General features: G+C 33.6%; 1 protein-coding gene across 1 annotated transcript in view; it reads left to right on the top strand.

Annotated features, from left to right (window-relative positions):
- Positions 1-374: 374 nt before the first annotated feature.
- The window catches only part of LOC110036573 (dnaJ homolog subfamily B member 4-like), a 42,228-nt gene continuing 28,845 nt past the window's right edge, over positions 375-13,757 (top strand). Inside the window, exons 1-2 of the mRNA XM_020741053.1 lie at positions 375-706; positions 796-1,232. Coding sequence (XP_020596712.1) covers positions 542-706; positions 796-1,232 — 602 coding nt within the window. The 5' untranslated portion in view covers positions 375-541. The remainder of the gene's footprint in view (positions 707-795; positions 1,233-13,757) is intronic.

Genomic DNA, 13,757 nt, shown 5'->3' with positions numbered 1-13,757 from the left:
AGAGCCGAAGAAATCCTCACTCTTTAATATCAGTCAGTATTGTCTACAACTTTTCGAAGTTCCCACCCTTAAATCTTGCCGTTTGGGGTCTTTTGCTGTCCTAAGGGGTGTTCGGTACCATACTTATTATCGAATTTAGCCATAAAATTATCTTAAATCCAATAAAAAAACATAAATCCAACACTCTTGTTAAATTGAATTTGATCACATGTTCGTTCCATCTCCAGTTCAACGTAAATTCAAATTTAATAAATGAGACTATGAGACAGAATTTATCCCAACCTCTCACTAGCTTCTCCCATAAGTTTTGAAATCCAAATGTATCATTTTAGATAAATTCTATTAAACTAAAATCTGATTCGCTGCCAAACCGCCCTAGACTTGCTTTTTCATTCTCCCAAACGCAGTCAACCGCTGAGGCAGGGAAGGATAAACAAAAATCAACCATCCCTACTTCTCATTACAAAATCGACGAAAGCGGGAAAAGAGTAGAGCGGAAGCAGTTTATCGGACGGTGAAGAGGTAGAGGAGTGGATCGGGAATGGGAGTGGATTACTACAAGATTCTACAGGTTGACAAGAGCGCCAAGGATGACGATCTCAAGAAGGCCTACCGGAAGCTAGCCATGAAGTGGCACCCAGATAAGAATCCTAACAACAAGAAGGAAGCTGAGGCTAAGTTCAAGAAGATCTCCGAGGCTTATGAGGTACTTCATTCTTTCCCGAACAATCGCCACTTGCTTGCTGTCCTCCATGGATCGATTATTGACCCAGTCTTTTGTTTTGGTCTCCTCAGGTCCTTAGTGATCCCCAGAAACGAGCGGTCTACGACCAGTATGGAGAGGAAGGATTAAAGGGAGAAATGCCGCCGCCGGGTGCCGGGGGAGCAAGCGGATCCTCCTTTTTCAGTGGCGGTGATGGGCCCGGCACATTTAGGTTCAATCCGAGAAGTCCGGATGACATTTTTGCAGAATTCTTTGGATTTTCGAACCCGTTTGGGGGAATGGGCAGTGGCGCAGGAGGTGCTGGGATGAGGGGCGGGCCCAGATTTCCTGGTGGGATGTTTGGGGATGACTTATTTGGCTCGGCATTTGGTGGGGATAGACACATGAATTCTCATGGGCCACAGAAGGCGGCACCCATTGAGAATCGGTTGCCTTGCAGCCTGGAGGATTTGTATAAAGGGACCACGAAAAAGATGAAAATTTCCAGGGAGATTTCCGATGTTAGCGGGTATGAATAAAATTATTCTTTATTTTACCATTATTTGGTTTAGCATCTGATTCTGCGCTGTTTGCTGCCTTTCTATATCTGGAAAAAATATTTTCTATGGATTTTGATTCAGTTCCATCTATTTGGTTTCTCCATGATAGATAGCACCTGTGTGTTTTCTTTTCTAGGTATTGCTTTCCTTATTTTTGCCGCTTGTCTGGTCACCTTAGAGCTTGACTGAAAGCAACCAGCTGCAGCAAGTTAGGTGTGTGGGTACTCAAGTAGCTGAAATCAACTGCTAGGGGAAATAATATTGACAGGCTTTTTTGGCATGGTAGTGAGAATGTTTATATACTTATTGTTTGCTAATAGTTGATTAACAGATTGCACTTTTCATTTCTTTTAGTATCTAAAATAGAGAATTTAAATTTTTTGAACCTTGCTAGTCAAAACTGATGCTGGTAATGTTCAAGGAAAAAAAGCAAGGAACATAAGCATTGGTAAAGTGTGTGACTCTTGTTCTTTGACTGGAAAGAAAAGAGATGCTCTTCAAACTCTTACCAATGTTTTGGTTTAACCTAGTATTTTACATCATTATGCTAATTGTTTTTCTATGAATTGATGGCTCTCAATTGCTGTAGGCCAATAACTCAATATGAAACCAGAAGTGTTGTTAAATGACCAAACTATTCATTTATATCTAAGTTTATATGGTTTATGTTACTGTAAAACAGAAGCTATATGTTTCATTGTTTTTAAATCCCTACGGTCAACTATAAATTTTTAATGTGCAATCTCCCATTTTTTCCTAAACAATTACAGATGCTATACACGTTAGGGTTTAGGTCTGTGGATTTAAAATGATACGCATAAAATCATTTACACAACATGCAAACTAGAAATTCAAAAAAATTTTGTCAAGTGATAATTTAATTGCTGTTTAACACAAATCTCAAGTATATATTATGGCATAAAAGAATCACGTGCTTGATCAAAAATTCACAACACAATCAGAGAAGTGAAGTTGTAGTAGATTTGAAAACAATCAATCTCATACGCAAAATAATCACTATTTTAAGAGCTTCAATACAATGAAGATGATATAAGTTACCAAATAATAATCCAATCCTTATGTTATTTCAAGGAGATAGCTTCCCTTAAAAGTTAGTATTTATCACTTTACCTCATGAAGTTTCACGTCCAATCAACACTCCAAAACAAAGAGGAAGCAGAATATTCAAAGAAAACTGCTGTTAAAAAATTATTTTTTACATGCTGCAGGGGTAACCTTATTTATAATCATAGAAACTCTCCTCAAATAACAAAAATATCCGAACAAGGCGATAATCTCAAAACCAAAAGAATATTGAATTCACAAAGAGGTTGCAGTTAGAAACATGTCATGATAGCAGCTACAGTACAAAATTGCAAGCCCAAAATTTACTCAAATGATATTGCAAGTCATTCTTTTTCCAAGCAGACAAGTTTTGATCATTAGAGAGCCGAATAGGAACTTCCAAGCTGCTAGAATGTAATCCCATAGCTCACTTCAAGTTGTGTCCTAACAAAACGTTTAATCCTACTTAAATAGCAAACAGACCTTTCATATAGAGAATTGGCTATTCAATATCAAACAACTGCAGGCCCAAAATAGTTGAGCAAAGGTTGTTGGTGACCAAACCAATAGAGAATCAATGATGGAACTGAATCAAGCCAACACACAGAATTAAACCAAATTAGAGAGAAACTATGTGAAAATGATAGAGAATGTAACATATTCTCTAAGTATTATCATGGATATGATTAAAACTAAAAAATTGAAAAATCAAAGAAACTCTTAACATAATATTGATTGAAGCAAAATCAAAATTTAAAGTATTGATTTGCATCAATTTCTTTCTCAAGTTCTCTTAAACTCCTTTTTTTGATTTTTTTTTTGTTGTATTTTTCGTTGTTTTAGTTTTCTCACTTCTTTTATTGCACATGATGCTTACATCTTTGATTTTCTTTTTCAATTAAATTCACTTAATGTATAACCCCCATTTTAAATTCGGCTTAGTGCAAATTAATTTCATGGCTAAAAGATTATAATAGCTATAAATTGCTGTTAAAATAATGGACTTAAAAAATTAAAAGCTTACTTTCTTATTATAACATGCTTTGAGAGCATGTTCCATTTTTGTTACCATTATATTTTGGCTCAAATAATGTCTCCTCATACAGATGACATTTTTTGTACCAATAATATTTGCTAATAGCAAACAATACACTATAGCATAAAGATCTCATAGAGCTATAAAACATGGCACATAATGAATTCTTGTTCTTTTAAAAATAGTGTAATATATTAAAATTTTCTAATAATTATCAATAGTTTAATACTATAAAAAAGAAAATATCTTGATACAAAAAGGAATTACCAATGCCATAGAAATAGAACATAATATTGCTTAGATATGCATGTAGGTCAAGGAAAGACTATTTTCATACCAAATCTTTCTAAGAAATTACCTAAATTTGAGTTTTTTTTAAGATATGACTTATGATAAGAAGGTAGTTCTTTATATTGAATAACATAAATTACCATAATCAAATAAACTCAGAGCAATAATATAATAACAATATTTTTATTAATCAACTAAATTAGATCAAGTAAAACTATGTACGAAACAAAGAAAAATGGAAGTACAATAGATGAAAAAAATGTACAAAGGTACAAGAAAAAAATCATAAATGTTTACTAGTTAGATAGAATGGGGAGATCATAAAGCTGAAGTTTAGCGATGAAATTTTTCCATCAGAGTGAGTGAGTATGACTCATGGGTGGCTTATGAAACTTTATTATGTCTATTTTTTAAAATAAAAATAATGATAAATAACTCTTAAATTATTGAGAGTGTAAAAAATAAACTTTATATTTAAGTTAAGAAAATATAATGCTATGCGAGTTATGTTATGTGTTATATTATATAGATAACACTAATGTGAGTTATATGTACTTTTTTGGGACCTTGGTGTGTGTTGTATACCAGATACTTAGGGTTCCAGTTTAGGCCCTCTCATCCAACCTATATCTATCTTTCCTTTCTAATATGTTTGCCCTTGGGCTTTTTTTTTTTGAAAAAAATGATAACACTAATGTGAGCTATTTTGTTGCCTGTCTTGTCTGAAAATAGCATGGGTTGCCTACCTTTGACATTAAAAAGGGCATATACAATTTATATTGGTCCATCCAATGTGGTTTTTGTTGCAGTTAACATATCTGGCCTTACCCTTTTATTTATAGAGATGCTATTTATGTTACTCGAACAATGGATCTCTAGATCCTAATCGAGGCAACATATTCACTTAGCCATGTAGAAGAATTTAGATGTTAGATTTGGAGTAGTGTTAATTTTTTAGTTTTAGATGCATTCTTCTATCTTCTATAAATATATTTTAGTGTTGAGATGAAATTTGCCTGTACTATGAATATACTCTAATATCAAGTAATGAGAATAGCTTAGAACACATTACATTTAATAAGATTAACATAATACTTGCAAAACGTTAGCAAGCTTCATGTCTAAATAATGGAAGGGAATTCATTTGCTAAGTAATTATATATTGATATTAGAAGGATGTAGTGACTAGGGTTAATTTTGTAAGCTTGTTGAAGGTGGCATATGACAATAGTAGAGATGATAATTGTCTAAAGTCCAAATTCAAACATTTGGGGAATTTTTTGAGAAACCTAAGACACTTGTCACAAGGATTTCTGTGGAGCCATAACACAGTGCATGATGCATGATGCATGATGCAGAGCGCTTCATTTTAAATATGATGCAAAATATTAAAAAAAATATTAACATAAACAAATAAATATGAAACAATATTCAATTAAAAGATAAAATAAAATGATGATATAGAAATAATAATTTAATTCAATTGTTTAATGAAGAAAAGTGAAAAAAAACATATTATGTTATTTCTCAATAATCAAATTACAACACTTCTTCTTATATAATTAGGAACAACTAGATAACGAATAATTAAAAAAATTACAATTTACAAAAGAAAACATTACCAAGAAGGAAAGAAATATAGCGTGATAAGGAGGGAATAAAACTAAAAAAGGTCAGAATTCCACACTTTCCTCCGGGCTGGGTTATAAATATTGTAAAGACCCATCTTGATTTTTAGATCAATGAAGCTGTCAGGAGGTAGATATTTAGTGAAGGCATCAACAAATTTATGATGAGTTTGGATGTATATTAATTGAACAATGTGTTCATTAATCTTTTTAGAGATAAAATATCAATCAATCTCAATGTGTCTGGTCCTGTCATGATACACATGATTCGTTGCAATATTTTTTTTAACTGCGACTTGACTTTCACAAAACGTCTTCATGAGATTGACGGTAGAGTATCCCAACTCATTTAAGAGTTGTTTGGTTAGCTGAAAATGAAATACAATGTAAAATATTTGTAGAGTACTATTATTATAATGTATTTGAAATACTTTTGAATTGTTTGATTCACTTTAAAATAAATGTAGGACTTTATATTTTTTTGTTTGGTTTGAAGTAAATTGAAAATAATGTATTTACATGGGCAAAGGGCGACAGTAAAGGCAGACAACGGACTGGGCTGTGACTGTGGGCTGCGTCTGTCGGTTGGCGGCAAGCCGCGAGCAGCAGCTGGTTTCAGCGACATGCGACATCGAATTATCTATAACATTTTACATGAATGATGTAATTCAAATTCGATCAAATTGACCGAATTTTAAATTTGGCCAAATTGGTCAAAGTCCAAATTTCGCTAAAATGAACTACAATGTAAACTTCAAATTCTTTTATATTTTACATTGTATTTGTAATTTTTTATGTCAAACATATAATTTTCTTAGATCCATGTAAAAGAATTACAGTACACCACTAATTCACTTAACCAAACAACCACTGGGTAACATTTGGATCCACATTTCTTCACAAATTTTTAAAGCAAGTGACTGGTATTCAAACTCCGTAACACTTTTAGAGACCACTGCTTGTTTCTTACTTTTGTCTGTGAGTGCTCCTACCCAATTAGCATCAGTGTAAACCTCTACCTCCATGTTGTCTAATTTTTTTAAACACTAACCTCTGCTAGGAGTCTTCTTTAAAAAATCTTAATATTCTGTAAACCATCTTCAAATATTCTTCATTCAGACTATTAATATGTTAACTTAAAATGCCAATAGAGTAAGCAATATCAGATATAATGTGTGATAAGCAAAGGAGCTTACCCACCAGTTTTTGGTATCTACTTTTTTTCACAAGTGTTATCTCTCTTGTATGTAATTTTCTGTTTAAATCTATAGGAGTTTCAATAGGTTTGTACCTCATAATTTTTGTTTTTTTAGTAGGTCCTGAATGTGCTTTCTTTGGGATATCACAATACCAAACTTGGACTTGACCACTTTCATGCCCAAAAAGTTTCTCGTCATTCCTATATGACAATAATCTTCATAATTTTCTCAATCTCTTTTTTATCATCACCTGTTAGGATCATACCATCTACATAGTTATTAGTATATTCTTCTTATCTTTATGGGTATGTTTTATAAATAATGTATGATCCACTTGCCATTGGATGTACCTATTAGATTTCATCAACGGGACAAAATTGTCAAACTAAGCCCTTGAAGATTTTTTGAGGCCATAAAGTGACTTTTATAGTTTACAAATTAGATGTTTATTTGAGTCATTTTTCATTTCAAGTGGAATTTCTTTATACACTTTTTTCCTCAAGAAATCCATTCAAAAACACATTCATGATTTCAAGTTGATGTAGTTGCCACTCTCTGTTCACTGCCAAAGAAAGAAGAATTCTTACAGTGTTTAACTTTGCCACTAGAGCAAAGTTCTCTTGATAGTCTATCCCATAAGATTCCCTTTGACCACCAAACTAGCCTTGTATCTCTCGATGCTCCCATCTGTTTTGTACTTGACATTGAACTCCCATTTGCACCAAACATGTATTTTATCTTGTTGAAGCTTTGCAAAGGTCTATGTGCCATTTTGGTTAAGAGCTTGGATCTCTTTAACTGCCTTTTCCATTTTGGATTTGAAGTGCTTCATAAACGGACTTAGGTATCTACACACTATCAAAATTAGATAAAAAAAAGTTATATAAATTGATGATAACTTCTCATATGCAACATAATCCTTGATAGGATAATTTTTGCAACTTTTTCGGTATTCTTTACAAGATTTTACATCCTTTGGAACTTCAAAGATGTTTGAATTCACGTTTGGTTGTGAATAGTCTTGTGATTGCATATTACCTTTATCATGCTAAGTATATTTCTTTCTCCTATTATACAAGTGAAGTTCATTGTTGTCAATCTTAGGTTTAATGTTCTCAATTGATGGAACTTGGGAGGCAGGATGGTCAGGGGGAAGTAGATGAAGTTGTGATGACTTTAAATCAATGTGGGTATCCAGAGTACTGTAGGAAAGTAGAATAAGTTGTGATGGCTCTAAGGTAGTATCTCAAGTCTGATATTCACCCGTACTCTCCCCCCTGAATTTAAAAATTGGCTTTGCAGTGTTGGTTTTAAAAGAAGGTAACATTCATGGAGTTATAATACTTTTTTTTTAATGGGAAAAGATCACTTGTACCCCTTTTTGTTATAATTATACCCAAATAAGATGCATTTGATGGGTTTTGGGTCAAACTTATGATTTAGTTGGTGAATGTGAATAAAAGAGACATCCATATATTTTTAGGGGAAGATTGGATGAGAAAGCTCTTACATGAGGGCATTTTTCCATCACAATATTGAGAGATGCTTTGATTCCAAGAATTCTGCTTGACATTCTATTAATAAGGTAGGTGGCTGTGAGAACGATACCTCCCTAGAAAATTTTTGGGATATTGTGATAAATAATTATAGGCCTAGATATCTTGAGGAGGTAAATATTCTTCCTTTCAACTATCCCATTTTGCCGTGGAGTTTCAATATAAGAATTCACATAGATGATACCATACTTTGCGAGGTATGATCCAATGATTGAATTGAAATATTCTTTTGTATTATCACTTTTGAAATTCTAAATTTTTCATTGGAATTGAATGGAAATCATGTTATGGAAGAATTAAAATGTTTGTGCAGTTTTGGATCTTGCTTTTTTGTGAAAAACCCAACTAATTCTATTGTGACCATCAATTAATGAGATAAATCATCCGTGTTTAGTGATGATTTTCAATTTTAAGAGTTACCAAATATTACTGTAGATGATAGGGAAATGTTGTGAGGGTTTGTACTGAGACAAATGGTAGACATGAGTATTTTTAGCCAATTGCAGGATTCAAACTGATAAAATTTTGGATTTTAAATATAAAGAGATGATATAAATTTGTAACATAATGAAATTTGAGATGTTCCAGATGATACTACCGTAACAAAATTTGACTCTCAATAGACTTAGATACAACATACTCAGGAACATGCCAAGAGGATGGTGAAGAAGACATTTGTGTGTTAAGAGATCTGCTTTTCTTGAGCTGGTATATGCCTTGATGCAATTTAGCACAGTTTAGGGTTTAGGGTTTAGGGCTGCCAATTATCTTCCCCCATTCCACCACCTGAAATTCACAAGAGTTGGAATAAAATTTAGTAATAAAATTTAAGAAATGATTAAGGTTGCTAATTGAAAGTAAATTGCAGTCTAATTGGGCAACATATAGCACTGAGGAGAGCTGAATATCTTTGGAGATTCTTTACTTCTTCTTTCCCAACAATCTTGGAATGAGCTCCATCTATAATACAACAAATTTGGAGTTTGTGAACTCTTGGTAGTGGGTGAGAGCATAAATATCTCCAGTCATGTGATCAAAATCACTTGAATTTATCATCCAAGATTGAAATCTTTCATTGTTATTGAAATAGGAGGACATGATATCTTGGTTTATCATCAAGCTGGTAAGCCGCTCAATTGTGCTCGAAAGATGCTTCTTCAATGCCTTAAGTTGTTCGTTGGTGAAGGGGTTAGGGTCGGTCGAGTCTTAGAAGAGTTAGTGGCATGGGCCTTGTGGTCCTAGTCTTTCCTTGTCCGGGTTTTCAGTTTACAAGTTTTTCCATATAATTTCTAGCAATTGTCCTTTGTGTGACCCAATTTCTTGCAATGTTCACATAATGAACGATTCTTCTTTGGCTTTGACTCATGGGAGGAGTTGTGTGCATACAAAGAGAGCTTTCAGTGCTAGATGAATCCACACTTCCTCACATCAATGAGTTTCTTCCTACTTTCTTTCCTTCTGACTTCAACAATGGTTTTATCCTCGTAATTCTTTCTCTGACATCATCTAAGTTCTTATTCAGACCAAGTGGGAACCTGATCATACTTTTATTCTCCACTATTGTTTTATACAATATAGCATCTTGAGGTCACTTCCATACATATCTAATTTTAACTCTTACTTTGTAAGTGTGTTGAAGTATTGATCACACTTGATTCTTCTTGTCAGAGTTCATGTAGTTTTGTCTTAATTTCAAATAATTCTGCAGTGTTTTCGATATGGAATAATTCTTACGAGTTGCTTTCCAAATCTCCTATGTTATCTTATAAAGCAGGAAACTTCCTCCAATTTCTGTGGTCATAGAATTGATCAACTAAGACATGATTATATGATCATGAATATCATGAGCAATGGTTAGGTTCATTGAACTCAGGAACTGTGCCTGCTCCCCAGAGATATTTCTTTTTTCTTTTTCTACAAATGTACATAAACACAGATTGAGTTCATTTGTGAAAGTCATGGACATTGAATTTATGATTTGTGATAAATTGAGAGAGTTTGAATTTATGGTTTGGGCAGAAGTCCTGGTCTGTGATTTCGAACTAAACTCCAGAGTAGAGGCAAACAACTTTATGCCATACATTTTCATAAGCAATATCCAAGTTTAAGGTTGGAAAGAATTCCTGGTTGATTGTGCCACATGAGAAGGGGAACTCCTATGGCTGGTATGCTTGCTCGAGAAGGATTCAACGTCTGGAAGGCTGGCTGGTAATTGAGGCTGAAAGGAACTGCCAGCAGAAGGAATGAGATGCGGCTTTACCACACATGCATATGATTCACTAGAGAGAAAATAGAACGGGAAGAATTCCGTATGCAGAGCTACAAAAAGCTTGCGCTTGTGAAGGACTCATGTGCACCTCCTGCAAAGTGATCGGACAGAGAGAGCGAATCGCGCGCACTGCGAAGTGATTCGACAGAGAGGACCGATCGCGCCTGTTGCAAATTGATCCGACGGAGAGAAGGGATCGCTCTTTCTGTGAACTACAGGGGGACAATCTAACGGAGGGCTTGCAGGGGCTGGCGCAGGCTGCAGAGAGAGGCTTTGGTGGAGAAAAGAAAGCTAGGGTTTGTAATGTTGCATTGATACCATGAAGAAAAGTGGAGAAAATCGTATTATGTTATTTCTCAATAATCAAATTACAACCCTTCTACTTACTTATGTAATAAGGAAAGACTAGGGCTTGAATAATTACAATAATTACAACTTACCAAGAAAGCATAACTTAAGACAGAAAGAAATATAATATAATAAGGAGGGAATAAACTAAAAAGGAAGCTCAGAGTTCCAAAGCTTAAAATTCAAAATATTTTCATAAGAAATTAAATTAGTAATCTAAAAATTGCCACCATTATCACAAGTTAAAAAAGTCACTTTTTCTTTATCTACATCATTATAACTTTGTAAAACTCTCTCTGTATGTATGTATGTGTACATATATACCTCACAATTCTTATATTTTTACATATATAACATATTGTAGCATAAGCACATTAAAAAATTCATGAAAATGTGTGTTCTATTTTTACAAAGTCAGTATTAGTGGCATTTTTAATGTGATGTTAGAATTTGTGTCATATAAATAAATTTTAGAGTTTAGATGATATGTAGTCAAATTTATAATTGAATTGTATGAATGTAAGTTTTTCTTTATTTTTTACATTAAATCTTAAAAATCAACTTAATGCACATCATAGGGGCAATGCACATGCACCATTGCCCTTGCTTGGTGTAAATGACATGCATTATTTTGGCGCAACTCGTCATGCCATACAAATTTTGCTGAGGCTGAGCCACGATGTGCTATATTCTATAGTGCACGATATTTTGCGCCATTGACGTGTATGAACTAAAATTAATGAGTTATTTAACATGATCTAGTTTATTTTTTATGAGAGTAATACTGAGATTTTAACTATGTAGGTTTTTAAATGAATTTTGTGTTAGATTGCGAACTATGGTTTAGCCCCTTTTTTTTCTTTTTAAGTTTCGAAAGAATTCTTCCAGCTTAACTAAGTATATTATTTGTATCAAGATTAGTTTTAATTATTACAATAAATATTATTTTAATATCGAGCATTGAGCCTAAAAATTTAATGTTGTCCTAACCTGTCTGTATGAACATCATGCAATATTTTATGGTTGGATTGAGAACGTAGAATAAGATTTTTGCGAGGCGTTTTGATGCTGAAAAAGAAGCCTTTAGCATGCATGAAACTAACAAAGCATGTGGATAGCTTGTTACTTTGGATTTTAATTTGCTTGAGTCTAATCAAGCATCAACAACTTATTCATTGTATTGTTATTTTTATTTCAAAAAATTATTGTAATATTTTTAGTTTTAAAGCCTGATTAAGAGTAGTTTAGTTTTTCGGAAATTAACTAGTTGGAAGTTGTGATATGGTGATTTGAGTGATGTTAAATTAAGATCCTTCATCAATCCCCACACAATTCAAGGAGTTGCAAAATTTAAATTCCAGAAGTTACACTTCAAGTAATAAATCAAAGACATCCTTAGTGATACAACTTGCTAGCAATGCTTTTTAAACTACCAACATCTTTGTTTCAAATTTAAAATTCAAATGGAAACATTAATGTGATGAATGTGTTGATATCATTACGCGGAAGGGAATATAACCATTTTTAGGCTTGTCCCTTGAGCGGTGAGGAATAGTTGAGAAAGGAGAAAGTCTATGGTATATTGATGGCACATAATAGTAATAAAAATGCCTACTTGCTTGTTGGGGTTTGTTGACCCAACATAAGTGTCTATAATTGGCATCTTTAATCTTAATGGGGTAGGATGACTATTGTAGCCTTAGCAGGGTGATTCAAGGCTTCCACTTACTGTCATTGGAAGGTTTTGAGTGATTGGAATAATTTTAATTGATCCGAAGGTGCCAACCAAGCGGTTAGGTCATAGCCAACTCTAGAGCTCTTTTTAGGGTTTTGGATGTAGGGTCTTTTTTATGGTGAAAGGTTCAGGGCATGATGTTACTTAGGAATATTTGTATATTATTGTTACATGTGATTTGCAGTGTTTGCTGAATTTCCATTGGGCTTGGAGGCCAGAAGATGACGGAGAGCCATGAGTTGGTGAAGTTGTCCTAATTTGGGCAAATTTGATTAGTATGAGATGATTGGGTTGGCGTAACTGGAAAGGTTCGTAATGTTAGATGTGCGTGCGAAGATTATATATGGACTTGGAGTAGCGGTGGAGATCCAATAGATTTAGAGATGAAAACAGAGAGATGACCAAAATTAGGTCTTGAGAAAGTCTTCTTGTTTGATTGCTCCTACTTATGGTCTCCTTTTTATGTTGTGGTTACAGTAATGGGAAAATGGTTTGAGAAGGTTGTAGGGCAATAGAAGAATATGTCATGTGAGTGAGTTAGATATTGGAAGAGAAATCAAAAAGAAGCAAGGGTTAAAACAAGATAAGAAGATATGTTGCTCTCTAATAAAAAAGAGACCAAAGGGGTTGTACACCAAACTTCAACCCTGGAGAATTATTATTATTATATTTTTCAAAACACTAAATGCTCTTGTGTTCATTTTAACAATATTTTATCTTTTAATTTTGTTTTTTTAACTTAGAAAAAAATAAAAAAAACTTAGAAAGAAGGAAAGTCAAATCTGAAAAAGCAAATATGAAAGTGGAGTGGAACCGATTTAAATTAGCTCTCTTTAATGAAGTGGCTAGCCCTAATTGCTTCCAAATAAAGCCTAAAGCTAATCAAAAGAGACAATGCATTTTGAAAACCTTCCACATGACCTGAATTGTTTAAAGGTGAAAATTTTTGAATTGATGCATAATTATTTTTACAACAACAACAACAAAGCTTTAATCCCACTACGTGGGGTCGGCTACATGAACCTTTTTCTCCATTGCGTCCTATTTAGTGTCATATTTTCATTTAGTTCTAGAAAAATAAGATCTTTTTTAATACAATAAGCCCAAGTCTTCTTAGGTCTACCTCTGCCTTTCTTAACACAAGTCGAATTTAAAACATCTACTCTCCTAATCAGATCATCAGATGGTCGACATTTAATGTGACCAAACCATCTAAGACGACTTTCTCTAATTTTGTCCGTCACAGAAGCTACACCAACCCTATCACGGATATATTCATTTTGCATTTTGTCTCTAAGTGTAAAGCCACTCTTCGACCTAATCATTCTCATCTCGGCAACACTTAACTTATTATTATTTATCTCTTT

This window comes from Phalaenopsis equestris, unplaced genomic scaffold (genome assembly GCF_001263595.1).
Source record: "Phalaenopsis equestris unplaced genomic scaffold, ASM126359v1 Scaffold000002, whole genome shotgun sequence".
NCBI classification, from domain to species: domain Eukaryota; kingdom Viridiplantae; phylum Streptophyta; class Magnoliopsida; order Asparagales; family Orchidaceae; genus Phalaenopsis; species Phalaenopsis equestris.
The sequence above is the reverse complement of the archived record's forward strand: the minus strand, read 5'-3'. Positions and strand labels throughout refer to the sequence as shown.